Source organism: Apodemus sylvaticus, chromosome 1 (assembly GCF_947179515.1).
Source record: "Apodemus sylvaticus chromosome 1, mApoSyl1.1, whole genome shotgun sequence".
NCBI lineage: Eukaryota > Metazoa > Chordata > Mammalia > Rodentia > Muridae > Apodemus > Apodemus sylvaticus.
The window spans coordinates 77,894,479-77,922,234 of NC_067472.1; the positions used below are offsets into that span (position 1 = coordinate 77,894,479).

Here is a 27,756-nt window from a genome sequence, read left to right on the forward strand (position 1 = left end):
CGAGAGCCATCTTCAACACACTCCCCCATGTTACCTCAGAAGCAAACCATGGGAAGTGTGTGACATCCTCCTGGCCTTGGCCTGTGGGAGGCAGGGAAGCTGAGACAAGTCTAAGGAGTCTGCCATTGCTCCACAGATCTGTTTTCATGCAGGAAGTAGCTGGTCTACAAGCCACACTTGGCTAAACACTAACAGATTGGTCAATTTGTTTTTGAAGACAGGGTCTTGCTTTAGCCCAGGCTGGCCTTGAACTTGTTAGGTAGCTCAACCTAAACTCAAAAATCTGTCTCGGCCTCGAGGTGCTGGAATTACAGGTGAATATCACTGTATTTAGAAAATTATTTACTGGGTGTGAGTGAAGGGGGCTTAAAAAGAGAGAATGGGGTTTAGGGAGTGTGAGACAGCGATGTGGGGGAAGGGGGTGCTTAGGCGGGCCCATGCCCAGGCACCTCTTCCCCCTGAGGGACCACTCGCACACAGACATGGTATAGAATAGAGTTTATTCAGGGCAGAGGATGGGAGTTAGAGAGGCAGAGAGAGAGAGAGAGAGAGTAGAGAAGTGGAGGCTGGCCATGACCACATGGAGAGAGGGGGAGGGGAGGAGAGCCCAAGGGGCAGAGAGGTGGGAGTGTGATGAGAGAGAGGGATCAGAGAGCGAGAGGAGGGGCAAGTAGCCCCTTTTATAGTGGGCCAGGTCTATGGGGCGGGGCATACCTGGCTGTTGCGAGGTAAGTGTGGGGTGGAGCTTAGAATACCAACAGTGAACATTTGCCTGCATGTGTATCTGTGCACCACATGTGTCTGGTACCTGCAGAGGATGGAAGAGTGGTGGAGCCTCTGGAACTGGAGTTACAGATGTTTGTCAGCTTCTGTGTGGACTTGGAATTTGAACCTGGGTCCTCTGGAAAGACCAGGTGGTGAAGAATCAGTATGCAGTCTGTCCAGGGCCCTAAGCATGTTTTAAAAGGGTAGTGTGTGTATGTGCATGCGCGCATGTGCTGAATATCATGGCATGTGTGGAGTTCAGCTTTGCAACAATTGTCTAACATGTCTGAGGAATCAAACCCATGTAGTTGGGCTTGGTGGCAAGTGTCTTTGCATGGTTCTGACCATGTGCTTTCAAACCCTGGGAGCCACATAGAGGGAGAAAATGCTCACAGGTTACCCTCTCTCTGGAATAAGTAATTGAAAGAACAGTAGTAAGAAACAGTCTTCCAGTCCATTTGAACGGGGCAACTTAAAATGTTTGCTATTATTCTATAAGTGTTTTGTCTGCATGTGTGTCTATGTACTCTGTGACTGGTGCCTTGGGTGGGCAGAAGACAGTGTCAGATCCCCTGGAACTGGAGTTACAGACCACGGTGAGAACTGCCCCGTGGGTGCTGTCAACTGTTGCTCCATCTCTCCAGAAGCTCCCTGACACCCATAAGCGCTTAAGTTTTTCAGGTAAGGCACAAACAACTTCATTGTTGAAAGTCACCAGTACAGTAAATGGAAGAACTAGGATTTGAACTGGAGGAGTATGGCCGGTGACAGGCCCCAAGCTAATCGCTGCTGGCTCCCTTCCAGCCCAGGAAAAGTAACACCTGACTCTTAGCTGACTGGGGGCGGAGCAGGGGTGGAGCCAGGGAGACCCAGGTGGCTTTTCTGAGTCTGAGCACTGAGTGGCCTGGAGCAGCATGAGGCAGAGCTGGAGACCAGAGCTGCTCATTGTGGGAGCCGTGGTCGTCATAGAGGGTAAGTCACTCATGTATGAGGGGGTGGCAGTGGCATTGTGGGGGCTCCTAAGCCTTCCTCTGCCCCAGTAGCCTGCAGTAAGGGATCCTGAGGGGGCTACAGTCTCCCTGTGAATGTCCTTGGTGTGTGTCTTTTGGGAAGGGAGGTGTTCTTGGGGGTGAGGTGCTGAGGGGAGGTAACACACAGCCTACTGTCAAAATGGCTGTGATTTTCCTGGGCCAAGTTACAGCACTTTGGAAGAACCTGTTAATATATTAATCTTTACAGTAGTTCTTTGAGTTAAGCATTGCCATTATTCTATCTTGGTGAAGAAACTGAAGTACATAAAAGCTAAATAATGTCCTCAAGACTACAATCTAATGCCGGGGTTAGAAAGGGAAGGATCTGAGATCGCTGTCTGAACGTGTGTGTGTGTGTGTGTGTGTGTGTGTGTGTGTGTGTGTGTGTGTATATGCGTGTGTCTTCCCCCCTCTCTCATCCTGCACTTCCAGCACAACCTCAGGCATGTTCTGATCCCCTGGCTAGAAGCTGTCTGCACCAACTCTGTGTCAGATACAGTAGACCTATTTGAGTGAGGCTGTGACGGGTCATAGGCACGACAGGAACCCACTGGAAAGGTAGACAGTTTGATTCATTAGGACGGGGTGGAGTGAGACTCACTTGGGGCCTCCCCCACTTAGGACATGACACAGACCTCTAATCTACCTTCGTAGGCTTCCACAGCTGAAGGGACAATTAAGCTAATGTTCTTCACATACACAGGCCACCTCTCTGACTCAGTGGTAAAGGCAGGAGTTAGGGGTTCAGAAGCCTGGAGCAGGGTTGGCCTACTCCCAAGGTAAACCTCAGGCCTTGCTCCTTGGGCCCAGGAGTGCTGAGCACAGCTGAGAGAATTAATGGCTGTGTACTCTGAATGGGCTCCAATAAAAGCTGCTTTTCCGCCTCATATAAATGTCTTCATTCTGGGAGGGGCAGGTGAGGGAGCCAGTCCTAGATATTGGACCAGGCCTGCCCTCCACCCACCAGGTGACAATTACGGCACCCCCATATCTTGCATTTTTTTCTTCCTAGGTCTTCAAGCAGCTCAGCGTGGTAAGTGATGGGGACATGAGATCCTATACTCACGGATGAGGGAGGGGAGATGGTATTGTGTGGCCCTGAGGTCAGGACAATGTCTGCAGTTAGCATGGCTCCTTCTCTACAGCATGTGGACAGCGTGGGCCTGGTCCTCCGGAGCCTCAGGAAGGCAACACACTACCTGGGGAATGGCCCTGGCAGGCCAGTGTGAGACGACAGGGTGTACACATCTGCAGTGGCTCCTTGGTGGCAGATACCTGGGTCCTCACAGCTGCTCACTGCTTTGAAAAGTGAGTCACACTTTTCAGTCTCCAATTTGAAGGTGTACCTCCCAAGACGTTTTTGCCTCTAAAATAAGTATCATTTATAAAAAAAAAAAGTGCCATGTAGCAGACACATTACCGGCTTAACCTTAGCAATCCTTCATGGTAGATGCTTTACAAAGGAGTAATTGGACACTGAGAGGGGGAAGTGTGCTGAAAGCCATGTGCTGTAGTATCTGCTCATCTTCCCCTGCCTGTGCTCTTCTCCACGTTGTCACATCTCTGCTGGCACTCAGCTGTCTCGACCTTAACCCTTCTTTCAGGATGGCCACAGCAGAACTGAGCTCCTGGTCAGTGGTCCTGGGTTCTCTGAAGCAGGAGGGGCAGAGCCCGGGGGCTGAGGAGGTGGGAGTTGCTGCCCTACAGTTGCCCAAGGCCTATAACCACTATAGCCAGGGATCAGACCTGGCCCTGCTCCAGCTCACCCACCCCACAGCTCACACGACCCTCTGCCTGCCCCAACCCACCCACCACTTCCCCTTTGGAGCTTCTTGCTGGGCCACTGGCTGGGACCAGAACACCAGTGATGGTAAGTACTGTCCTGGCAAACATCCAGAGAGGCATTTTGCTTGCCCAGGCTCAAACAGGATCAGTCCCTAACTGTGCTAGCCCCTGCCCCTATTGTTTCAGGGCTAGACTCAACATTATCTCTTTTGCCAGTTTCCAGGACCCTACGGAATCTGCGCCTCCGTCTTATCAGCCGCCCAACTTGTAACTGTCTCTACAATCGATTGCACCAGAGGCTGCTGGCCAACCCGGCAAGAGCTGGGATGCTGTGTGGGGGTGCACAGCCTGGGATACAGGGACCCTGCCAGGTCTGATGAGGAATACAGTGGGAAAGGGAGGGTGTCTAGTCTAGGGCTGAGGGCCCTATCCTCAGAGAACGGTGATAGAGGTCCAGCCAGAGGGCATCTGGCCAGTAGTGGGGCTCAGGTGACTCTACTTTTGGTTCTTCCCCTGGCTCCAGGGAGATTCTGGGGGACCTGTGATGTGCCGTGAATCTGATGGACACTGGGTCCAGGCTGGGATCATTAGTTTCACATCAAAATGTGCCCAAGAGGACACCCCTGTGCTGCTGACTGACATGGCCACACACAGTTCATGGCTGCAGGCCCATGTTCACCAGGCAGCTTTCTTGGTGCAGGACCCAGGAGTCGTGAAGATGAGTGATGAGAACAGCTGTGTAGGTAGGTGTGGGCATGGGTGTGAGGACCAGGGTGTACGGGGACACCCAAGCTACATCAACGCTTCCTGAGCAGAGGATGGAAGGACAAGGAAACAAACTCTAGCTCAGACTTTAGATGAGGCCGGCAGAGAACCAGGTTTGCTAAGGCACCTTTTAGCGCCTGGGATAGAAACAGCCCCACTGGGGCCAGGGAATTTCAGAGATTTGGTTCCACAAATGTCTCTGAAATCTGGCTGGTTTCAGGAGGAAAGCAGCAGGTTTCCAGGGCAGAGATCCAGGGGGTGAGACAGGGCAGTGCCCGCAATGCAAATTGCATGCAAAGTCATTCCTGGGAAGGAAGCTGGCTTCTGATAGTCAGGGTTTTAGGGCTGGTACAGGCTTGGAGACGTGCAGACAGGAGGGGGCGTTGGGCAGTCCTTCCCGGTTAACACTAGAAGGATACTGTCAGCCATCGGGATTAAAAGCATGCACATTACCTGGTTTAAGTTATAGAGCGCTAGGCTAAACTACGTTAGTCTGGTTACCTTTGGTGATGAGGCTGAAAGTCAACCTAGAAAAGGATATAGAGGGAGATTTGCTAACTCATGGAAGCACTCAGCACAGGCCCTAGCAGTGAGTGACCACTTAATGAACCGGATGATGAAATTTGCCTGTCTCAGCATGTGGCTCCTTGAGGAGTGGAGGACCCCAGGCAGGAGCCCTCTCTCAGTGGCCCTGGGATGCCAGGTTGAAGCACCATGGAAAGCTGGCTTGTGGCGGAGCCCTGGTATCAGAGGTGGTGGTGCTGACTGCTGCTCACTGCTTTATTGGGTGAGCCTCATGTCTCTCTCCTTTGTGCCCCTTGTTTCTCAGCTCTGTCACTCAGTGCTGTCAACCCTGCCTCTCAACACAGGCGCCAAACACTAGAGGACTGGAGTGTAGGCCTGGGGACCGGACCAGAGGAACTGGGCCTGAAGCAACTCATTCTGCACGGGGCCTACACCCACCCGGAAGGTGGCTACGATGTGGCCTTCCTGCTGCTGGCTCAGCCTGTGACATTGGGTCCTGGTCTAAGGCCTCTTTGCTTGCCCTATGCTGACCACCACCTGCCTGATGGTGAACATGGTTGGGTTCTTGGACTGACGCAAGAAGCAGGTACACAGACCGGGACCCTGGCAGTTGTCCATTGAACTTGGGGGTAACTGGGGTATCTAGGCTCTTCCTTTGCTTTGCAGGCATCACCTACCCGCAGACAGTACCTGTGACAGTCCTGGGGCCAAGGGCCTGTAGCAGACAACATGAAGCTCCTGGGAGCACGGGTATCCCCATTCTGCCAGGGATGGTATGCACCACTGTTGTGGGTGAGCCGTCTCACTGTGAGGTGAGTTCAAATCCCCAATCTTTACCCAGCAGACCCCTGGCATTCTCTCACCCTGCAGTTCAGGAACGGACTTCCTGCCAGCCTTGGCTGCTAGCCCTGCTTCTCACCCGAGACTAAACCCTTCTGTGCCAGCTGGCCCCGACAGCTCCCAACCCCTTTCTACCTGCTGCAGGAAGTTACCAAATGTCACCTGCTCCCTAACAGGGCCTCTCTGGGGCACCACTTGTACATGAGATCAGGGGCACATGGTTCCTGGCTGGACTGCACAGCTTTGGAGACACCTGCCAAGCCTCTGCAAAGCCTGCAGTTTTTGCAGCACTCTCTGCCTACGAGGACTGGGTCAGCAATCTAGATTGGCAAGTCTACTTCGCTGAGGAGCCAGAACCTGAGGCTGAGACTGGAAGCTGCCTGGTCACCTCGAGTATGTTCCTCTTCTTCTTTAGCCTTGGCTCCCATCTCAGGGAAACCCTGTTCTCACTCAGCTGCCTAAGGTAGAGGACAGCAACAGCAGACGCATGGACTTTGATGAAGCAGGGGTCTCAGCTTCTTGGGTCTTTAGGTCTCTCATACACCACAGGGGCCAGGATGGATCTTGCTTCTTCAAAGGAAGTAAAGCTATAGGGACAGGGCCAAACTCATTTTCTTCCTCTCCTTCACAGGCCAACCAGCCAGTTGTTGACTGATGACTCTAGTTTACTCACAGGACGCCAGAAACGCCAGGCAACTCCCACGTCAACACCCAATTCTACACTCCTGCCCTTCCCCTCCCGGTCTTGTGGTTCCCAGCCCTGCCACAGTCCTACAGCTGCCGGCTGGGAATGAGCCTGCCCCAGAGATGCGGTCCACGTGTGACCATGACCCCGCCCCCAAGCTCTACTTTCCAACAGAGATGTCTCCAGTATTCCCTATCCAATTTTTCAGATACAACCACACCAGTAGCTGTTGTGAAAAAAAAAAGTTGTTTTTTTTCCTTGGGGGGTGGGGGGTGGGGAGCAATTTTCCTTTTTTTCAACCTTAAATTGTTACAAAATAGATTTTAGAAAATAAGTTACAAACTATAGTAAAAGGCTCCCCTGCCACAGGCAGCTTTCCACCTGGGGTACTCTCTGATCTGCCTCTCCCTGGGTTAGACTCTGGCTATCCCTGCATTTTGGCAGAGCCTAGCCCTGGAAGAACATGGTGACAAAGGGTTGGGAAGGAGATCCTTCATCCTTCATGGGCACAGACATGAAGACTATCTTATGCCCTTCTCGAGAAAAAAGCCAGACCAGGGTCCTCTTCGTGGGAAGAGGAGATGGGGATGCCCAAGCAACTCCTGAGCAGAATGTAGAGAGCAGGGCTCTCCTGCCTGCACCCCTAACTTCAGTGAACTGTTCTTTGGAGACCTGAAGTTCAGAGGGAGAGATTGAGGTCTGCAGGCCACTGGGGTGAGGGGTTCTGAAGCGAGGCTGTAGAGGAGTCCTCTCTGCTTGTTGGTGCCACTGAAGCTCCTAGGAGGGAAGGAGAAGACACTGAGGGAGGCCCACACAACTCTCCAGCCCCGTGGGAGAGAAGGAGAGGACACTGAGGAAGGCCCACAGGCCTCTCCAGCCCTGCCCTGAGAGAACAGAGAAGGGCAAGAGGGCCGGAATAAATAGCCAAGTATTCGAGTATTTGCCTACTGTGTGTGAGAGGCCCAGGTACCATGCCCATCATTTTCCCCCTCATCAAACAAACCAAGCCCAATTCCCAATTAGTTTTGCAACCTTGGCTAACAGGCCCCTCGCTCACTGTACATGAAGTTACAAGAAAGCCATTTCTTCAGTTCTCAGGAACCATCACTCCTATTCTGTCCTTCCCAGTCACGCTCTGGGTGAGGGCATGCCATTTCAGGGACATTGCCTTGGTGGCGGAATGGTTTCCTCTCTAGATGTGGAAAATGAGCTTCCAGCTTGCTGGGTACATTGACTGCCCCAAAGGATGACTTCACATCCTACCCTGCAGTGGGCTGGGTGGAGACCAGTTTCCTGGAGATTCACTGTGATAGAGGATGAGAGATAGGGACTAATGACTGTTGCTGCTCAACTGGGCCTGGCTTCAAAGAACCAATTATCTGTGAGTCAGTCCTTCAGTGAAAAGGGGTGTGTTGGGGGAAGGTGCTGGCAGAGGGTAGCGTGGTTAGCACCTATAAGATCTGTAGCAGAAAAAACAAAACAAAGTTCTGTAGCAGAAGGTTAAGATTAACTAAAAAGAATGAACACAAAGATGTAGTGCAGCACTCACTGCACACAGGAAGGACCAGAGGCCTTATTTTCAAGAAAACAAAACTATAGGGGAGGAGACAGAAGAACGAGTATTGGCCAACAACCCAGCAAGCTGGCTAAATCAGCAGTAAAGACATAGAGTAGCCAGTTAAAAGTGACCAACTGAGCAGGAAAGTCCACCTCTGCCCTAGGCCGGCAGACCACTAACTATCTGTATGACAAGCCAGAAGTCTGCAGTCCTCCACCTTTCTCCTTTCCTATTCCCTGACCTCTGGCCCACTCTAGGAAAGGCCAGAACCTAAACAAAGCCCATGGTTTCCTCCTTTGCCCCTGAAATCATCACTGACTAAAGCAGGGCTCGCAGATGCTTGCTGAGAGCGAAGCCATTCTTCTTTGGCTATGTAAGAGTCCACACCACTTCCCAACCTACCCCCATCCATCTTCCTGACTCAGGCAAGATGCCACCTCAGTGGCTCGAAGGCAGCCAGCCTTTTCAGACTGGATGGCCAGTCCGTGTCCAGGCCTCCTGCCACTCAGACTCACTTGATTCTCCTTCCTGCTCGCCTCCCTCAGCTGCTCAGGGGTCACGCTTTCTCTCCTCTGTGTTCACCTCTTTCTGGATCCTCTCAATCCCCTGCTCACCCAACTTGCCCCACATACCTGAGCTAGACACTGTCCACTCTTCCTGGTGCTGCTGCTGGTGTCGCAGGAAACTGATTCGGTGGCGGAAGTGGCGAGAACAATGAGAACAGGTGAATGGTCCCTCCTGGGGTGCGTGGACCCGGCCATGGCCCTGCAGCCGGGCAGCGGTTCGGAAAGCCTTGCCACAGATGTTGCAGCTGTAACGCTTGGGGTCCGTGTGGGTCCTGCTGTGGTTCTTGAGGGACAGCAGGTTGGGCAGAAGTTTGGGACACAGGGAACAGGGGTAGAGTCCAACAGTATGGGCCTTCTGGTGATTCAGCAGGCTACCAGCATGGCGGTACGAACGCCCACACTGAGCACAGCAAAAGGGACGTTCCTTGTCTTCAGCTGTGAAACATACTCCTTGTCCTCCATCAGTTGGCTCCCCATTCTCCTCTGGGTCTCTAGGAAGTCCTGATGGGGCCTCCTGAGCTTTCCCTGGACCAGGAAGATCCACCTCCACCATCCCAGCCTGTGCACCTCTGGTCTCTTCCGTCTGACTTGACACCTGAGTGTGCTCAACAGTGTGAGTCGTCTTCGCCTGTGTGGCCGGTTCACTGAGGCACTCAAACCCTTTGCTACAGTCACTACAAGCAAAGCTCTGGGCAGCAGTGTGGTTGTGGATCTTAGTGGTCACAGGATTCAAGACCTCTTTCAAACAACGGTGACAGTCTTTCCTGTTAATGCTGGGGTTCAAGAGGCCATCAGGTTGGCAGTAGTTCTTGCCACACTGGCTGCAGCAGTCGCTCTCTGGCTGGAGTTGAGAGCTACTGTCTGCACCATTCCAGCTATCCATATAGCTTAGAGTAGGACCATTGGACTGGCTTTCAGAGAGGTGACAAGGATTCCTGGAAACAGTGTCTTCCAACTTGCCCTCTGGCTTGGTTAACTGATCCTGAAGCCAGGCACCATTGTGATTTATTTGTCCCCTGTCTCCTTGACATCCACCTACTTTCCCGACCTCTGGTGTGGATTCTATGACTTCTGAACGTGCTGGCCTACTGGGACTCTGACTGTGCTCCCCAGGCCTCTTAGTTTCATGGTCCCCCTGCAGAACTGACTCAATACCATCTGACCTGGCCTCCCGTCTCCAGTCCCCATCAAGGTTCTCCTTACTGCCTTCTGTACCACGTTGGCCTCCCTGACCACTGGCTGGCTCTAGTTTGGTCTCCTCATGCTCCCGGAGATGCCGCTCTAGAGATCCCTGGCTAGAAAAACCAGAGCCACAAAGGGTACAATGTATAGCTGCGGCCCTCTGGGGCCATCCTGACTGTCGCCGCCGTTGACTATCAGAATGTAGCTTCTGATGGTCTTTCAGGGCTGTGCGGTTGGAATAGGTCTTAAGACAGAAGGAGCAGCTGTAACGGCCTGCCTCATGGTTGCATTGGTGGTTCATGAGGCTGCCAGCATGGCGGTAAGTCCGGCCACACTGCCCACACCTGAAAGGCCGGTCCTCACGAGTCAGTTTCTGGGTGCCCTTACTCCTACGTCGCTCAGCATGGACTCGCTGGTGGTTGGCCAGCTGCTTCCGCAGGCGAAAGGCTTTCCCACATTCACTGCAGCAAAAATGTCGAGGGTCTGCATGGATGCGCCGGTGGTTCTTGAGTGACATGAGGTTTGAGAAACCCTTGGAGCAGGCCTGGCAGCCAAAGTGGCCAGTCTGGTGGCTCTGCCGGTGATTGATAAGGCTGCCAGCATGCTTGTAGGTGCGGCCACATACTTCACAGCTAAAGGGCCGCTCAGAAGTAACCTCAGTCTGACAGCCTGTCTCTAACCCCTGTTCCAGTTCCTCCTCCTTCACAGTGGTCTCCTCCCACACTTCTTCTTTGACACCTGCCAGCTCCTCCAAGGGCTCTACCTTAAGTTCTTCCTGGAGCTGCCCTATGACAGCCTGCTCCTGTCCTGCCTCTGCTGCATTCTGGGGTTCACTGTGGCCTCCTGCTTCTGAGATAGGCCCCATTTGGGGCTCTGAGCCTTTGCAGCGAGGGTGGTTCCGAAGATGATTCCGGTAGGCAGCCAGGTTGGGGTAGCAGCGGGAACAGACAGGACAGATGAAATCACCTGTCTGGTGGATCTTTCGGTGGTTCACCAGGCTGCCGCCATGGCGATAGGTCTTGCCACACTGGTTACATTGGAAAGGGCGAGGGTGGGACTCCAGAAAGCTTTCACCAGCCTGCATGCAAAGGCTGTCTGCAACTGTGCCACCTACTCCCTCTTCAGATTTTACGTCCCCACCTTCTTCTGAGACGGAGGTCACTGTGCCCTCAAAACCATGATCTGCAACCATTTCTAGTGCATCACCTGATCCTTCCAAATGGCTAGGAACGCTCTCTATCCTATTGCTGGAACTTTGACTTTGGTGGTGACGCTCCAGGCTCCCCAGGTCATCATAGGTCTGACCACAGCAGCCACAAATATGCCCATAACCTGCTCCATCTAGAGCTTCTACCTCACGCTGCAGCTGATTCAGCAGCTCTGCTTCTGAGAGTTGCAGGGGAGGACTATGGGTAGAGGCTGTTTCTGCTGTGCCTTCCTCCTCTTCTTCTGAGCCCTCAGTAACGGCAGAAGCGCCGTGAGCCTGGCGCAGGTGACGCCTATAGCCAGTCCTCCCAGGAAAGATCATGCCGCATAGGGAGCAGAGGAAGGGCTGTGCTGAGGCTACCTCCCCTGGCCTATGGGTCTGGAAGTGACTGCGAAGGGCAGGCAGCGAATCGAATTCCTTTGGACAGAGAGAACATTGATAGATGCCTGGAGGGTGGCAGGATCTATGGCTCGACAGGCCAGCAGCATGGGGGAAAGAATCCCCACAGTCAGAACATGTGTGAGTGGCTTGGGCCTTCCAGACAGTGTCAGTGTCAGCAGGGTGGGAGGAGTCAGACCGGCAAATGCCTCTCTTCTGGTCACTGTCCACCTCAGGGAGGTTACCACAGAAGGCAGTTTCACTGTGCTCTTCATCACCTGGAATGTCTAAGTCATCAAGGAAACAGGCCTCTTTCTTTTCTAGTCCTTCCTCAGTGCCTGTGCCCTCTTTATCACCCAGAAAACAGGCTTCCTCCCTTTTAAGCACACATTCGTTGCCTTTAGATCCAGCCTGCATACTGTCCACATCCCTTTCCAAATTGTCTTCAGTTTCACAAGAACTTTCTCCCAAAGGGTCTTGGGAAGAATCGGGGTCCTCATCGTTTTCCAACTTCAGGGTCCAGGTACCTGCAGGTGGGAGTTTGGCTTCTTCCTCACCTGTACTATTATCTTGTTTCTGATGCCTTCTGCTCCACTGCCGACTATGACGACGTAAATGGCTTTTCATAGCAGCCATGGTATGGAAATGCTTGGCACAGGCCCCACAACTGAAGTCTCCTGTCTGGTGGGTCTGCCTGTGGTTGATAAGGCTGCCGGAGTGTCGATAGCTTTTGCCACAGTCTTGGCAAGCAAATGTTCTAGTTGGTGACAATGTGCTGTCTGTCCTGCTTTTTTCTCCTTCTCTGTGGGTCATGCTATGATATTCGAGACTTTTGAGATCTTCAAACAACATCCCACAAATGCTACATACCTGCGGCACTGTCCTGTCTGCTGCTGGGGGTTTACTGTTGGCTTCTTCTTCACTGTTGCATACATGTTCCTCGTCTGCGTGGAATGATGCTTCTATTCCCATTGGATCGGGCTGTTCTTTCTTGACAGGGCTAGGTGAGCCTTCAGTCCCTGGATCTGCACTTCGACGTGTAGCCTTGCAATGTACCCGCACATGGTTGCGCAGAGCCATAAGGTTGGGGTACTTTCGAGGGCAGAGTGAGCACTGGTATTCCCCTGTCCGGTGGCTGTGGCGGTGGTTCACCAGGCTCCCCCTGTGGCGGTAAGCCCGACCACACTCATTACACTTATAGGGACGATGGTCCAGGCTGGAAGTGGGGACCTCCTCCTCTTTTGGAGTATTCTCAGCAGACATAAGAGCAGTTGAGGACACTGATGACTGACCGTCTTCCCCAGCTCCTTGCCGGGGTCTGTGATGAGCACGAATATGGTTTTTCAGAGCAGCCGCATTGAATAGCTGCTTGGAACAAATGGAACAGGGGTAGATTCCTGTTTGGTGGCTTTTTCGATGGTTGATGAGACTACCTGCGTGACGGTACGTACGGCCACAGTCCCCACAACAGAAAGGCCGATATTCCTCTGAGCCACCATCTTCTAGCTGTCCAGAAGAGCTCAGCTCCCCAGAACCATTCAACACACCTGTTTTAGATAGCTGACCCCAGCTCCTCTCATCTGCGTGTCCATTTGTGGTAGGCATCTCTTTGTCTTCCCATGGTTGTTCCTGCTTTATCCCCTCATGGGACTTCTGATGTTCCAGCAGATCCCTAGGGAGCCGGAAGGCACGGGGGCAGTGAGGGCAGTGGTAAGGCCGATACTGGGCATGGAGTCTCGAGTGGTTCTTCAGGGCCATGAGGTTAGAGAACTCCTTGAAACAGATGGAACAAGGGTAGATACCCAGAGTGTGGCTCTGGCGGTGGTTAGTGAGGCTACCAGCATGTTTATAAGTCTTTCCACACTGATCGCACTTGTACCTTCGCTCCCCTTCAGTAGGAAGAGGCTCAGTGGACTCCTGGGCCTCTGTGAAGTTCACTACTGATTCAGCCAAATACTGTTCCAAATTGCTAAGGAGGTTGCTCGCTGGAGTGGGGAGTGGTGGGACTCCATCAGAACTGCTGGTGGGTATCCAGTCCCCTGTACTTCCATTAGAATCTGGCTGAGTTTCTAAGCCTTCTCTTTGTTTGGCAGGTGGATCTTCCCAAGTCCCTGAAGTCACCCTGGAATCAGCTCCAGATTCCCATTCATGTGTTTCCTGGACAGGCTTTGACTGATTTCCCCAGCCTTCCCCAGAACCAAGCCTCTGACCCCAAGAGTCGGTAGACATGGTCTCACTCTGAAGGTGTGGAGTGGTTTCCTTGACATGTGGGGGCCCGTGCCTTCGGTGGCTCTCAGGAGCATGAGTCCTCATATGGCTCTGGAGGGCCAAGGGATTAGAAAAATCCTTGCCACAGGTGGTACAGGGGAAAAGACCAGTCTCATAGTTCTGCTGGTGGGTGGCCAAGCTCCCTGGGTGACTGCGATAGGGGTAAGGGATGCTGTCAGCTTCCTCACTGCCCTCCTTAGAGGATGAATGGAGCAGTTCTCGATGCCGTGCCAGTTCTGGGAGGTTAGGAAAGTGGCGCTGACAGTCAGAGCAACTGAACGAGAGCGGCATGTCCTCCATAGGGCAGAGCGGCAGAAAACCCTGGAGGTTCAGGAGGGACAGACAGGTGGCAGCAGCATTCTCTCTGCAGAAGGGCCAAGGCCTGGAAAGAGGGGACAGTAGTCAGAAGGAAGGACCAAGTAAGTTCTGTTTCTTGGCTACGAGCAAGTCACAAAGAGGTTCCCCAACCATCCATGCTCTCTATTAGGGACCTGTTCTCTATTAGGTCTGGAGGTACATTCAGAGAGCTTTACAATGCACAAACTTCTAGAAAAGCACCCCTAGGCCTTAAGTCATCTCCAGAGCCAGAGAGAAATAAGGAAACTACAATCTAGAGTCTAGACCCTAGACAGACCTGACTGTTTTTCAGATTATATATAATTGATCTTCTGTTCTTCAGGCTCTGCCCTCTATCATTCTGGAACCTAACAAAAATCTATAAGGTGTTTTTTAAAACAATGAACCGTAACTATTTCTGGATTTGATGTTGCTGTTCTGTTTTTTAGATATGGTCTCAGCTCCCTGTGAAGTTGAAGCTGTTCTGGAATTCCCTGATTAGCCCAAGGTGGTTTCACACTCACGGATATTCCTACCTCAGACTCTTGAGAGTTGAGATTGAAGGTGACAGCCACGACAGTTGGCCAGGCCTTACAGTAATAGAAGTGCAACCCTTCTTTCTTCACCCTTCAGCTAAACCGAGTAGTCTGAAAACACTGGCAGAGCAGCTGCTTTCTTCAGTGGTCACCTAAGCTCTGTAGAAGGTAGAGGCCCTTTAGGGATGATCCTCACTTCAGTCTTTGCAGCATCACATTGTTTTCCTGTTAAGTGTTTGTTTTACTTACTTTAAATACATTTAATCCCATCCCATTTCAGGTTGAAATTTCATTTTATCCTCTGCCTTTTCTATCCCTTGCCTACCTTACCTTGCTGTCTCCAAAACTTTTCATTTTCTCTTCTACTTCCTAAGTTTTGATAGCAACTCGTGATGGACAGTACCATGTGCCAACCACTGCTGTTACACAAAGTATTTGGTAGAGGGGGGTGGCATTTCAGACAGGGTCTCACTATATAGCCCTAGCTTCCCAAGTGCTGGGATTAGAAGCATTCGACACCACGATAAGCTTGTAAATATATTTATGCCACTAAATCCAACGCCGTGTTACCTAGTTTTACATAAATTCACTTCAAGAGGCAACCTTCATTCCAAAACCCAGTAGCAGCTACTCATTTCTGCCACATCATCTTGCCTTTCCCCGAGGCTGACTAGTCTCCTGGGACCCTAACACAACTATTCCTAATCTCACCAGCTAAGCCTGTTCCCGGAACTCTCACTTCTCAAAACTCCTTCACTCGAGTCCCCTTTTCCTAATCAACCACCATCATGTTTCTTTAGAGTCACTAGTCTTTTTTGCCAATTCCTTCTCTAGAGCCCTACCTCGCACCAGGAGTCCCTTCTGGTTCCCGCCGCCGGCGCGTCCGTTGGAGGTCGTGAACGGGAGCGCGCCTGCGCACTGGGACCCTCACCCTAACTGCAGCCGCGAGCCCTAAGTGGTTGCTGGTGCACGGGTTCTCGAGCTCAAACACACAAACACTCAGCCAGGGTTCCCGGGAGTGGTAGATGAGGGAAAGAGGCGGGAGAAAGGAGGAGGCAGGGGGAACGGGGGCAGCTGGTATGAACCGAGAGTCTAGCCCAATTCCGCGGACACTTCCTATTGTTACCAGGAACCAGGAAGTGTCCTAGGAGCAAATGCTTCCCCGAGAAACTTCCGCCTAGGAACACTTCCTGTCCCTCCTCCGAGCAGTGTTTCCACACGGACACGCTTCCGGCACTAGGTTCCGGGTGGGCCCAACTCTGTTTGTTTTTTGTTTTGAGATTGGGTCTAACTATGCAGCCCAGGCTGGCCTCGAGCTCGGAGCAATCCTCCTGCCTCAACCTCCAGAAGGCTAGAGCTCACAGGCGGCGTGAGGTATCACGCTCGGCTGTGGGCGCAACTCTGGCTCCGCCCACGCAGGTCAGCGAGTCGATGTGAAGAATTTAAGCCACACTTCCGTCTAAAGCTGCTAAAATCGTTCAAGTGCTTATTCAGTCAGCACAGTAATAGTAAATATTCTGCAGCTCTGGCTACAGTACTTTGATGACACTTTTCATGAAGTTCCATAAAAGACTCTTCCCAAGACAGGCGTGGAGGGATCCTCACTAAGTTCACTCCTCGCTGTTAGAAGAAATGTGGAATATAAACGGATTCAGGCACCACAAAGCCTGAGTGCCCTCTCCGTATCTTCCCACCTCCTAGCTCTTGGGGACACTTCCGGCGACTTGGCGGGTGTATACCGTCAATCGGCCTGGCGACCCATCCCCTTAGCACCCAGAACCCCTTCGCAAGATACTTCTCTGATTCAGTAGGCTCGGGGCTGCTTCCGTAAGTTTTTCCTTCCTCCTGAGCCAAGGAAGGCGGCCTTCCACTTCCGCTGTCTGGCCGCCGGCCCCGCCTCTGCCCTCCCACCCCACCCCCGCTGGGTCCTAGCGCCTGCCTCTCTCCGAGTGTCCCGAGCTCTGTCGGCGCTAGGCACCGCCGCCGGAGCTGCGGAGCCTGCGGAAATCGAACCAGGTAGGACACGCCTGCGGGAAGTCTCAAGGGGCCCAGGCAGCGGGCACCGACGCGGGTTGAGGTACCCCCCGTTTCCCGTCTGCTGCCGAGCGGACGGAGTTGACCAGGCGCGAGCATCACGGGCGGGGCGAACCGTGAGCGGCCTCGGGCGGGCTGCGGGCCCAGCAGGTCCTAGAACCCGCCCGGTGCCCGCCGGTCAGCGCTGAGGATGCCCAAGCTCAGCGGACGCGACTGCCGGTCTTGCTCCGCGCGGACCCGGGGGTCCTAGAGTCCGCCATGTCGCGGGCTTTTGTCTGTGTGGCGAGGGCCTCCAAGCCAAGTCCTTCGCGGCTGCGCCCCCCTCCCAGTCCGAGATTCTGTCGGCCCCTCCCGCGGTCCTAAAGAACGCCATTTTGCAGGCCTTTGTCCTGCTCTGGATCCTCCGTCCATTCATTTCTTCATGCCTTCCTTCTTCATTCATTCTGCCCTGTTCTGCTCGTCGAAGCCACGTTATCCTAGGGTTTAGTCCCAAATGAGTCAGCATACAGCCCCGCTCTGCGGGGGCTGCCTGTCTGGCGTGGACACCCGCACACACACGGTTGCAGAGAGCGAGGACCGCTGGGTTTCTGCAGGTCTTGTCCCTCCTCAGAGAGTCTGGTAGGCCCTACTGTCCTGCAAACTCCCATATGCTTCAGGGGCCGTATTCCACTGAAGAAATCGAGGGCCCGAGCGCGATGCATCCCTTGTCTTACTGCTTGTTAATCTTTTTGTGGGGTATGGAGTTTTGGAAGCATGCAAGTATCTTCCCGAGAGAGAAGGAAAACGAGGGCTGGCTCCCGGGCAAAGGGAATTGCCTATGGACGTGGTAAAGTTTGTGAACTGTTGATGGAGCTTGGGTTGCTGACCAGAGGGGACACCGCCACAGAAACTGAGGGTGGAAAGACGGGATCATGTTGTGAGCTGACTGGTTGTTAGACCAAGGTGTCATTAAACATTCACCACAACACAGTCCCATCAATTCACCAAGAGGCTCAAGGTTTGAGAGGCTTCTATGTTGACTTACTGGAGGCTCATATGTAGATGCCCTTTTTACTTTTTTTTAACCACGCCTGCGCAGCTCCCTCACCCTCAGCTTTGGGGACACTGAGTCTCAGTAACGTGTGCGAAAGTAAAGTGTCATTTCCCTCCTTTCATCCAACAGTAAAGAAATTGGAGTACTAGTGTGATACTTGAACCTGCGACCTTGCAAAGATGGGGCATTTCGGTTAATAAGTAGTTGGTGACTGACTCTCACAAGCTCCTACAATGGAAGAGGCAGAGGCTAAAGACCTGGGTGTGAATTTGATCAGAAGTTTGCTATCGGTCACCAAACAGTTTTGGAGTAACAAGTGCATTGAACTAAGTTCCCTGGACCCTAGTGCTAGGGGTGAAAAATTAAGAACCAAATAACAAAACATGCTAGTACTAATATAGCAAGTAAAGGGGACAGATGGCAGAAAGTTCCATATCTGACTACTTGACTGCAAATACCAGCTAAGTCTATGGTAATTGCCTGACTTTTCTGTGTTATCTCTTGTTTTAAGGACATGTTTAGTATTTTATCTTGTGTGTTCTTGTAACACGTGTGGAGGTCAGAGAGCAACTTATTGGAATTGGTTCTGTGTTTCCACTATGTGGGTCCTGAGGCTACAACTCCCTCAGGTTGTCAGGCTTGGCAGAAAACACCTTTACGCACTGGGGCATCTTGCCAGCCCCAAGAACACTAACCTAACCTATGGCCTGAAGCCCTGTCTTGAGAAAAAAAAAAGAATTTTTAGAAGACAAATATTCAGTTATAACAGACTTCTAAGGCATCAGAGATGAACTTGAAACTCAGTTCAGTGTGCATAAAATACGAATGATGTCTGGTCCGCAGCAGGAAGCCGTGTGTAGGATTTGGTCCAGATGCCACCATAAAAAATGTGTTTTTTTGAAGTTAAAAGATAGTTAGGATAAACTTATCATTATCTAAAGAAGTCTATGAGGTGTGGTGGTGCACATGGTAAAATCCTAGTACTCAGGAGAGAGTTCCAGGCCATGTAAGGTTATATAGTGAAACTTTGTCTTAAAGCTAAAAACTCCAAGCAGGCCACAAAGAAAGGAATAGAGCCAGAGTACGGGATTCTTTATTACTTATTTATTTATTTATTTATTTATTGGTTTTCGAGACAGGGTTTCTCTGTGTGTAGCCCTGGCTGTCCTGGAACTCGCTCTGTAGACCATGCTGGCCTCGAACTCAGAAATCTGCCCGCCTCTGCCTCCCAAGTGCTGGCATCAAAGGCGTGTGCCACCACCGCCCGGCCATCGCACAGGATTCACACCCGTAATCCCAACACCAAAGAGGCTAAGGAAGAAAGAATCAGGGCTAGCCTGAGCTATATAATAAGATCTTGCACACCCCACCCCTCAAAAAGATAGACAAGAAAACCCTTATTTTTATGTGTATGAGCATTATGCTTACATGTATGCATGTGCACCAAGTGTATTCCTGTAACGAGTTGTAGGTTGTACTTGAAGTTGTATTACCAACTACAAATTGATAGGTAATAGGAACCAAATCTGTGTCCTCTGGAGCAAGAGCAACTGCTCTCAACTGCACCCAGGAAAGCCTTCTTAGAGAGAGGGAGTGGCCAAACTTGATGACCCGAGTTTAGACTCCTAGAGCTAAATAGCAAAAGGAGAGAGTGGACTTCTGCAAGCCATCCCAGGGCCTCCACAGCCCCCAGTGAGTGTGCATACACATACACAAAGAGGGGAAATACAATGTTGAAAGAAAGAAAGAAAGGCAGCCTTAATAGAGGAAGTGTGTGAGAGGAAGACCCAAAGTTAATAGTTAATAGAGAGATACAAAGACCCTCAGGAAACTGAGGGGTAGCAGTTCCCCTCAGACTGGAGAACTGCTAGTATAAATGACCTGAGGTTGGAAGGAACTGAAGTCTAGAATGAAGACAGGACTGGGGTGTGAAGCCTCATGATGGAGGTGAGGAACTGGACAGAGCTGAGCGGGCGTGAGGTGGGTTAGAGATTGGCTGTTCACAGAGACGCACTGCTTTGTCCCGGGAAGCGGCCTGCCTGATTTTGCTGAAGGATTGTAAGTGAGCAAAGAGTGATCTTAGAGGCCAACTCCAGGGTTGAAGAGTTGAGTTTGACTCTGGGCATCTTAGTTAGCTGTGTACACTTTTGCCTTGTGAGGATTTTTTTTGTTTGTTTTTTTGGATTTGTTTTTTTTCCGAGACAGGGTTTCTCTGTATAGCCCTGGCTGTCCTGGAACTCACTCGGTAGACCAGGCTGGCCTCGAACTCAGAAATCCGCCTGCCTCTGCCTCCCAGAGTGCTGGGATTACAGGCGTGCGCCGCCACCACCACCCGGCTGCCTTGTGAGGATTTTTAAATAGAGTTGTAGTAAAAATGTTTCCCTCCTAGAAGTACTGGAAGACCTAAGAGGTGTGTGTGTGTGTGTGTGTGTGTGTGTGTGTGTTTCTCAACCCACCACCCCCTGTTTCTTTGTTTCTTTCTTTTGTTGGTGGTTCTGAGAGTAGAACCCAGTGCCTCACTCTGTCAGGAAGTACTTTGCCCCTTTATATCTTAGCTCTCATATCTGGTTCTTAAGTGTTGGTTGGAAAGGTCAGGGTTTATTTAAAGTACCGATTTCAGGGTTGCAGAGATGGTTTGGCCGATCAGCCATACAAACCTGACGACCTGAGTTCAAGCCCCAAAACCCAGGCAAAAAGCTAGATTTGGTGGCACACACCTGTAATCCGGCGCTGCTATAGGGAGATGTAGCGCAGACCTAGGAAAATGATCCCAGAGCTTGTCAACCAGCTAGTCTGGAGTACTCCATGTAACAACAGTGAGAGACCCCGCCCTCCTCACATTGAAAAACAAGCTGACTCCCAGTTGTCCTCTGCATACCTATACACACAAATATTCTGGTAGCACATACCTGTAGTCCTAGCACTAGGGAGGCTAAGGCAGGTGGACCTCTGAGTTTGAGGACAGCCAGGGCTACAGAGAAACCCAGTCTTGAAAAACCAAACCAACCAACCAAACAAACAAAAAACTCAAAACACAACAGAAGAAGAAGAAGAAGAAAAAAGGACTGGGGTTGGGAGGTGTCCGACCCACTGGAGCTTGGCCATCGTGCACTGTCTAACGTGGGTGTGGGGAACTGAATTCATAGCCTCTAGACCAATGATTCTCAACTTCCTAGTGCTGTGGCCCTTTAATACAATTCTTCATGTTGTGGTGACCCCCCAACCATAAAATTATGTTTGTTGTACTTCATAAATATAATTTGTTACTATATGAATTATAATGTAATATCTGTGTTTTCAGGTGGTCTTAGGTGACTCCTGACAAAGACCCACTGGTTGAGAACCATTGTTCTAGAAGAGCAGTGAGTGCTCTGCTTGGCAATCTCTCTAGCCTGTGACTTTTTTTTTTAGAATAAAAATACAACAACAAAAAATTAAAAATATGATTGCAGTGTCCTACATCACTTCATTAGATGACTGTTCTTTTTGTTTGCTTTTTAAAAAAGGATTTTCTTTCTAAATTTCATTTGTGTTTGAACTTGTCTACAGATGCCCAAGGAGCCAGAGGAGGCCATCAGATCCCTGTGAGCTGAAGTTACAGGTGGCTGTGAGCCACTCAGTGTGGGTGCTGGGAACTGGACTCAGGTCCCCTGGAAGAGCAGTGAGGCTCTTAACTACAGAGCCATCTCCCCAACCACTTGTTTTTGTTATTTAAGTTAGGACCTTGCTATGTAGTCTAGGCTGGCTTTGAGCTAATGATAATCCTGCTTAAGACTCAGACATATTAGGATTGAGGGAATTGAACTCTCAAAAGCAGTCAGTGCTCCTGAGCCATCTCTCCAGTCTCGTCCCAGGCTTCTGAGCAAGGGTTCCAAAACTTAAAACACCAGAGTCGAGTCATAGCCATGTTAAGTTTCTAGCTGTATGACTTGATATGCCTCTTTACTCTCGGAACTCAACTCATTCTCATCTATAAAATGAGGTCAAGGCTTCCTACTTTAGACTGTATGAAAGTTATGCACGGTGTCACACCCGGCTGCTGAGCTCTGATACGACTCCATAGTCGTTGAGAAGCAGTCTGATTCTATTTGGCCCTCACGCAGTCCCATGTGTTAGTCCTATTGTTACCTCAACTTTGCTGGTGAGAAAACTGAGGTTCTAAGATGCACAGTAAGTTAGACAGAGTCCCATCCGCTGCCAAGTGGCGGGCCAGATTTGAAGCTGTGTGGTTTGCCTTCAGTTTCACAGCACTCTGCTTCGTGGAACCCTGCTTTCTTGTGTCGATGTGATGGTGTGTTGATATGTGTGAAAAGGTCAGGATGCTGTGGATTGGCAGGTACTTAGTAGATGTCAGCTGCCCTGGGGATGCAGCAAGGCCTCGTGCACGCCATTCAGGAGCCTTGCTGCTGGGCTAGACTCCCTAGCCTGGCTTCTGTTTTGTTTTTCTTTTGGGGAAATTTAGGAAGCTAGAGATGTGACTCAGTGGTAGAGCACTTATCTGGCCTGTATCAGGCCCTGGGTTAAAATCTTACTCCCTACCCCCACCCTGAGATCTGAGACAATGCTTCCTGGTATGGTGCTGATTCTGTGGAGCCTTTCAGGTAAACTGCTTCTGTATTTCCTGTTCTGGCCCTGACCCTCCCCATTTGTCAACCAGGTAAACTGTTTCTGTGTTACCTGTTCTGGCCCTGACCTGACCCTCCCACATCCTCTTGGATGGGCCCCGTCCTCCTCCTCCACCCCAGCTCCTGTGATGTCCAGATGACGACACAGGTCTGTAGAAAGATCCTAGTAAACGGTGTACAAGTCTGAATACAGAACCCTGGCCTGCCACCCTCTGGGCATACCTGGCTCTCCTCGCCCACTCTCCTCTGCCCCTGCCCCACATCTAAGCTTCTCTTAAGAGGATCTACCCTGATCCTCTTCCCTTCATCCCTCTGGGAGGATGAGCGGGTGTTAAGACTGATGCAGCTGTTAATCCTATTTTTTCCCAACTATGATCCTAGGAGCAGCTGTGTGGGTGTTGTCTGGGCTCTGGGCCAGAAAGTAGGGACTCAGCAAGAGCTAGTATCCCAGGAGGCCTCGCTAACTCAGACACATCAGTTGTGACTGGGGAAGAGGCTCAGGCTGTCAGCAGTGGTCAGAGCTGTGAGAGCGAGTGAGCTGCCAGAGCGAGCTTTAGAGCCAGGCTCGGAGGATGAGTGAATGCCTGTCCAGGGCGGGGCGTGCTCAGGGTTCTCTGAGCAGTTGCTCCTCCGAGAACCCATTACCTCTAAACATAGCCAACCACTCCTTTCTCTGGACCAACAAGTCTGTCCTGAGTGTTTGGTGATTTTAAGGCCCTGGGTAGAACTGAGAAAGGAGCATGGTGAGAGGAATGGGGCCTAGGCATTACTGGAATGCCAAGGGCTCCGGAAGCAGACTTAGGAGCGGATATAGCCAGTCCTTTGTGATGCTAACCTCTAATGAGCAGGTCACAGGGGAGACTTGAACAAACAGAACAAAAGCTGGAACCATTAGCAGGAAGGATATAGAGGTCATGGTTTGGGCTGCGGAGCTTCGGCTGGGAAGTGTGGGTATGGTCTGATTACCTTTGGGACTGGAGAGATGGTTCAGTGGTTAAGAGCACTTGCTGTTAGTCAGGCGGTGGTGGCGCAGGCCTTTAATCCCAGCACTTGGGAGGCAGAGGCAGGTGGATTTCTGAGTTTGAGGCCAGCCTGGTCTACAGAGTGAGTTCCAGGACAGCCAGGGCTACACAGAGCAACCCTGTCTCGAAACCCCCCCCCCCCAAAAAAAAGAGCACTTGCTGTTCTTGCAGACCGCTTGGGTTTGATTCCTAGCACTCACATTACCATGGCTCACAGCCATCTTAACTCCAGTTCCGGGGGATTGAACAGCCTTGGACTACGCACGGGCATGGGCCAGTAAACATTCATACATGGGAAAAGAAAGTGATATTTTTCTTAAAGATAGGTTCACCTCTGAGATCTTGAGAGGGCTTTAGTGAAGAAGGGAGCCTTGAAGAATGCAGAGGGGTGGTTTTGGCCTAATTTTGCTTCTTTTGCAGAGAAGGCCTACTCACCAAGGCCATGGAAGTGGAGGCCACAGAGGCCAGGACCCCAGGCCCCTGCTACAAGCGCTCTGGCCGCCGTTATAAGTGCCTGTTTTGTACAAAGACGTTCCCAAATGCTCCCAGGGCGGCCCGCCATGCTGCTACACATACACCGACAGACCGCGCAGAGGAGGCAAATGAGGTGCAGCCCAAGGTGGATACGGAGCCCAAGGCCGAGGAAGCCAGTGGAGACAAGGGATCTGGCTCTGTAGCCAAGCCCCGGCCCTATGCGTGCCCGCTGTGCCCCAAGGCCTACAAGACAGCTCCTGAGCTCCGCAGCCATGGGCGCAGCCATACTGGTGAGAAGCCCTTCCCATGCCCAGAGTGCGGCCGCCGCTTCATGCAGCCAGTGTGCCTGCGCGTGCACCTGGCCTCGCATGCTGGTGAGCTGCCCTTCCGGTGCACACACTGCCCCAAGGCGTACGGTACACTCTCTAAACTGAAGATCCACCAGCGTGGGCACACAGGTGAGCGGCCCTATGCCTGCACGGACTGCGGCAAGAGCTTCGCTGACCCGTCGGTGTTCCGCAAGCATCGGCGCACGCACGCAGGTCTGCGACCCTACAGCTGTGAGCGCTGTGGCAAGGCCTATGCGGAGCTCAAGGATTTACGTAACCACGAAAGGTGCGTCCTCTACAGCTGGGAGACAAAAGAGGGAATTAGCTCTCCATAGACTATGCCAATGGGAAGAGATGCGGCTGGACACTTGTCTAAAGATGGGGTGCCTGGTTGAACAGGAATGAGGCTGGGCGCAGAGCGAAGTGGCTGGAGACGGGACCCTGAGAGCAGACAAGGCTTTATGGGCCGGTGCTCCAGTACAGCTGGAAAGTAGGCAGGATTTGGAGTCAGTCATCCTCAGGGTCTTAGGAGAGGGACATGTGTGGGTTGGTCATAGGAAAGACGGTCGGTCTGTGGATTTCTTACTCGAGGGTACAGCTCTGTGGCTCTTGGGGAATTAGCGCCCAGACAGACCATAGGGCTCTCCCAGTGAGTCTGTTACGATCTAACCAGGTCCTCCATTACTTCACAGGTCCCACACGGGTGAGCGCCCCTTCCTCTGCTCAGAGTGTGGTAAAAGCTTCTCTCGATCCTCTTCACTCACGTGCCACCAGCGTATCCATGCAGCCCAGAAACCCTATCGCTGCCCGGCCTGTGGTAAGGGCTTCACACAGCTCAGCTCTTACCAAAGCCATGAGCGCACACATTCAGGCGAGAAGCCCTTTCTGTGCCCTCGGTGTGGCCGCATGTTCTCTGATCCCTCGAGCTTCCGCCGCCACCAACGGGCACACGAGGGCGTAAAGCCTTATCGCTGCGAGAAATGTGGCAAGGACTTCCGGCAGCCAGCCGACCTGGCCATGCATCGGCGAGTACACACCGGCGACCGACCCTTCAAGTGCCTGCAGTGTGACAAGACTTTTGTGGCTTCCTGGGACCTCAAGCGGCATGCATTGGTGCACTCTGGACAGCGGCCATTCCGCTGTGAGGAGTGTGGGCGAGCATTTGCGGAGCGAGCTAGCCTCACGAAGCACAGCCGCATGCACTCCGGCGAGCGTCCTTTCCACTGTAATGCCTGTGGGAAATCCTTTGTGGTGTTATCCAGCCTTAGGAAGCATGAACGTACCCACAGGAGCAACGAGACTGCAGGAGCTGCCCCCCAGCAGGAGTTGGTACTGGGACTAGCACTGCCTGTTGGCGTAGTCGGTGAGGGCTCAGCAGCCCCCGTGGCGGTTGCAGGGCTAGGGGACGCTCCTGCGGGGCTGCTAGGGTTACCGCCGGAGTCTGGCGGTGTAGTGGCCACACAGTGGCAGGTGGTGGGCATGACTGTGGAGCATGTGGAATGCCAGGATGCTGGCGTCGGGGAAGCTCCTAGCACCCTGGGAGATGCCGGAGAGGCGGGGGGCGAGGAGGCGGATGAGAAGCCCCCACAGTTCGTGTGTCGCGAGTGCAAAGAAACTTTCTCCACACTGACATTGCTACGCAGGCACGAGCGCTCACACCCGGAGCTTCGGCCCTTTCCCTGCACCCAGTGTGGTAAGAGCTTCTCAGACAGGGCTGGGCTCCGCAAGCATAGCCGCACCCACAGCTCTGTGCGCCCCTACTCCTGTTCCCAGTGTCCTAAAGCTTTCTTGAGTGCCAGTGATCTGCGCAAACATGAACGCACCCATCCTGTGCCCATCGGGACCCCCATACCCTTGGAACCCCTTGTGGCTTTGCTAGGAATGCCAGAAGAAGGGTCAGCGTGAAGTTTATAGATCTCTCTGCTACACTTCCAGAAGAAGCCCATCCCTAGTCTCCAAATCCCTGTCTCTGGGCAACTCGCTCAACTCTCGGTCCACAAAGAGCTGTGGACAGTGGAGGCTGGTAGCACTTGTGAGGGAGACTCATTAAAGCATTGGCTTTGATACCAAGCCGTCTCTGTATTCTGGTTCAGTTTACCTTCAGTGGGAATCTGGGATTAGCATACATTGGAAGGGTCTTGGTGACAGTCTCTCACAGTTTAGCCTAATCCAGAACTCACTATATAGCCCAGGCTCACCTAGAATTCAACCAATCCTCCTGTCTCAGCCTCCCAAGTGCTAGAATTACTAGGACTTAACCACCACACCTGGCCCTAAAAGGTCTTGAATTGCATTGATTGCCGAAGTATATTTTGGGCTATCTTGTGAAAGAGTTTTCATGCCAAGTTGGTACAAGAATGTGTCTGTACCTCTGAGAATAATTGGTGACTAAGAGGTGTATTAAGAGTATTAGTGCTTCAGTGAACAAACCTATGTGGCCTAGTTTAGTCTATATTGAGGATCATGAAACCTTTACTGATCAAGTCTATCCTTTCAAAGATATCCTTTTAAAAAGTTTAATCTTTAAATTCATTGCTTTTGCATTAAATCACAGTGTGGCCCAGGCTGTCCTCAAACTGGTACTTCTCCTGTAGTCTCCCAAGCACGTCAGCACTCCTGACTGTTTCTTACTTTTGTTGTGAAAACAACTGGTGTTTTCCTCCCCTGTGTGTTTGCTACCATTTCTTTGTATTTCGTGTCAGCTGCTTGTCAGTGTAATGGAACCAAACTTGGGGTGGGAGCAGAGTATTTTCCATTTCCCCAGAGTTGTGAAGTTTGTATCAGCCCTGGAGCCGGTTACTACATGCATTATGTAACCGACCTGTGAAGGTCACGTTGATCTTCCAATGTTCTCAAGTTTATTAGAATGGCCAGTGTCATTGGCACAACTAGACAACAGAAGTTGGCTTGGGCACATGGCTTATCACCGCCTGATGTTTGCCTGTGTATGGAATTAGGAATGGTTTTCAAAACATCCACGAGAACTTTAATGTGCACCATTCTGGTGTATAGAAAGAGCTCAGTTTTTAACCCAATCTGAAAATCCAACGTTAATATAGAACATCCATTTTCTCTTTGTTTGTTTTATTTTTTGGTGTTGGGTGTTGAAGTTAGGGTCTCAGATGTATTAAGTATTTGCTCTACCACTGAGCTACACCTTCAGCCCATAATACTTTTTTTTTTTTAAAAAAAAACAGGTGATGTGTTTGACTCGCTAAAAACCAAAACACTAGAATAGAACATACATGATTGGCACAAAATTAAAGTCTGAGTGACGGATCCAGAGACATCTGTGCATGTGTTTGTGAACTCACTATGAGGGGATCCAGAGACATCTATCCCTAGATCTGTGAGCTCACTGTTACTTATTTTCAAGTTTTGTAGTGGTGAGGATTGAACCAGGAGCCATAGGCATGCTGGGCAAACACTATAGCATGATCTATATCTCCAACGCTTTGTTTTACTTATTTTGAAACAGCAACTCACAAAAGTGACTAAAACTGACCTCAAACTCCCTCTCTCTCTAGAGCAGAGCGACTTGGAACTTTTATTTTTTTTTTTTTAGTTTTTCAAGACAGGGTTTCTCTGTGTAGCCCTGGCTGTCCTGGAACTTACTCTATAGACCTGGCTGGCCTCAAACTCAGAGGTCTGCCTGCCTGGATCATAGGTGTACACCACTATCTGGGAGACATGGAAGTTTTGGTCCTCTAGTGTCAGCCTGCTGGGACAGGTGTATACCATCAAATACACATTATATTTATCATTCGTTCTTTATCAAGTTTTTGTTGTGGTGATTTTCTTTCTTTTTTTTT

General features: G+C 51.4%; 3 protein-coding genes across 7 annotated transcripts; 2 read left to right on the forward strand and 1 right to left on the reverse strand.

Annotated features, from left to right (window-relative positions):
• The first annotated feature begins 1,460 nt into the window (after nucleotides 1-1,460).
• On the forward strand, nucleotides 1,461-6,538 carry Prss53 (serine protease 53). The gene is made up of 11 exons (XM_052197887.1): nucleotides 1,461-1,737; nucleotides 2,809-2,829; nucleotides 2,942-3,104; nucleotides 3,401-3,666; nucleotides 3,798-3,952; nucleotides 4,105-4,324; nucleotides 4,983-5,133; nucleotides 5,216-5,457; nucleotides 5,538-5,683; nucleotides 5,888-6,104; nucleotides 6,343-6,538. The coding sequence occupies exons 1-11, from the start codon at nucleotides 1,680-1,682 to the stop codon at nucleotides 6,360-6,362; spliced, it is 1,659 nt and encodes a 552-aa protein (XP_052053847.1). The 5' UTR covers nucleotides 1,461-1,679; the 3' UTR covers nucleotides 6,363-6,538.
• Nucleotides 6,539-6,623: 85 nt separating this feature from the next.
• Znf646 (zinc finger protein 646) lies at nucleotides 6,624-15,339 on the reverse strand. 2 transcript variants are annotated; one of them, XM_052197830.1, is made up of 3 exons: nucleotides 15,270-15,339; nucleotides 8,587-13,937; nucleotides 6,624-7,173 (listed from the first exon to the last, which is right to left on the reverse strand). In XM_052197830.1, the coding sequence occupies exons 2-3, from the start codon at nucleotides 13,853-13,855 to the stop codon at nucleotides 7,076-7,078; spliced, it is 5,367 nt and encodes a 1,788-aa protein (XP_052053790.1). In that variant the 5' UTR covers nucleotides 13,856-13,937; nucleotides 15,270-15,339; the 3' UTR covers nucleotides 6,624-7,075. The 2 variants fall into 2 exon arrangements, with proteins under 2 accessions (XP_052053790.1, XP_052053781.1); XM_052197821.1 differs by lacking the exon at nucleotides 15,270-15,339 and adding an exon at nucleotides 14,428-14,522.
• A 965-nt stretch (nucleotides 15,340-16,304) lies between these two features.
• Znf668 (zinc finger protein 668) lies at nucleotides 16,305-27,506 on the forward strand. Of its 4 annotated transcripts, XM_052197862.1 has the most exons (4): nucleotides 16,421-16,443; nucleotides 22,152-22,267; nucleotides 23,562-24,230; nucleotides 24,637-27,506. In XM_052197862.1, the coding sequence occupies exons 3-4, from the start codon at nucleotides 23,584-23,586 to the stop codon at nucleotides 25,847-25,849; spliced, it is 1,860 nt and encodes a 619-aa protein (XP_052053822.1). In that variant the 5' UTR covers nucleotides 16,421-16,443; nucleotides 22,152-22,267; nucleotides 23,562-23,583; the 3' UTR covers nucleotides 25,850-27,506. The 4 variants fall into 4 exon arrangements, with proteins under 4 accessions (XP_052053833.1, XP_052053802.1, XP_052053822.1 ...); XM_052197873.1 differs by lacking the exon at nucleotides 22,152-22,267 and having other exon boundaries at nucleotides 16,305-16,443; XM_052197842.1 differs by lacking the exon at nucleotides 22,152-22,267 and having other exon boundaries at nucleotides 16,354-17,079.
• The last annotated feature ends 250 nt before the right edge of the window (nucleotides 27,507-27,756 follow it).

Excerpts from the sequence above, each read along its gene's own strand:
- Prss53 (XM_052197887.1), top strand. The coding sequence starts at position 1,680 with ATGAGGCAGAGCTGGAGACCAGAGCTGCTCATTGTGGGAGCCGTGGTC. Across the intron at positions 3,105-3,400 it reads GCTGCTCACTGCTTTGAAAA|GATGGCCACAGCAGAACTGA; the intron begins GTGAGTCACACT and ends CCCTTCTTTCAG. Across the intron at positions 3,667-3,797 it reads GGACCAGAACACCAGTGATG|TTTCCAGGACCCTACGGAAT; the intron begins GTAAGTACTGTC and ends CTCTTTTGCCAG.
- Znf668 (XM_052197873.1), top strand. The coding sequence starts at position 23,584 with ATGGAAGTGGAGGCCACAGAGGCCAGGACCCCAGGCCCCTGCTACAAG. Across the intron at positions 24,231-24,636 it reads GATTTACGTAACCACGAAAG|GTCCCACACGGGTGAGCGCC; the intron begins GTGCGTCCTCTA and ends ATTACTTCACAG.
- Znf646 (XM_052197830.1), bottom strand. The coding sequence starts at position 13,855 with ATGGAGGACATGCCGCTCTCGTTCAGTTGCTCTGACTGTCAGCGCCAC. Across the intron at positions 7,174-8,586 it reads GTGGACAGTGTCTAGCTCAG|GAGCTTCAGTGGCACCAACA; the intron begins GTATGTGGGGCA and ends CTTCCCTCCTAG.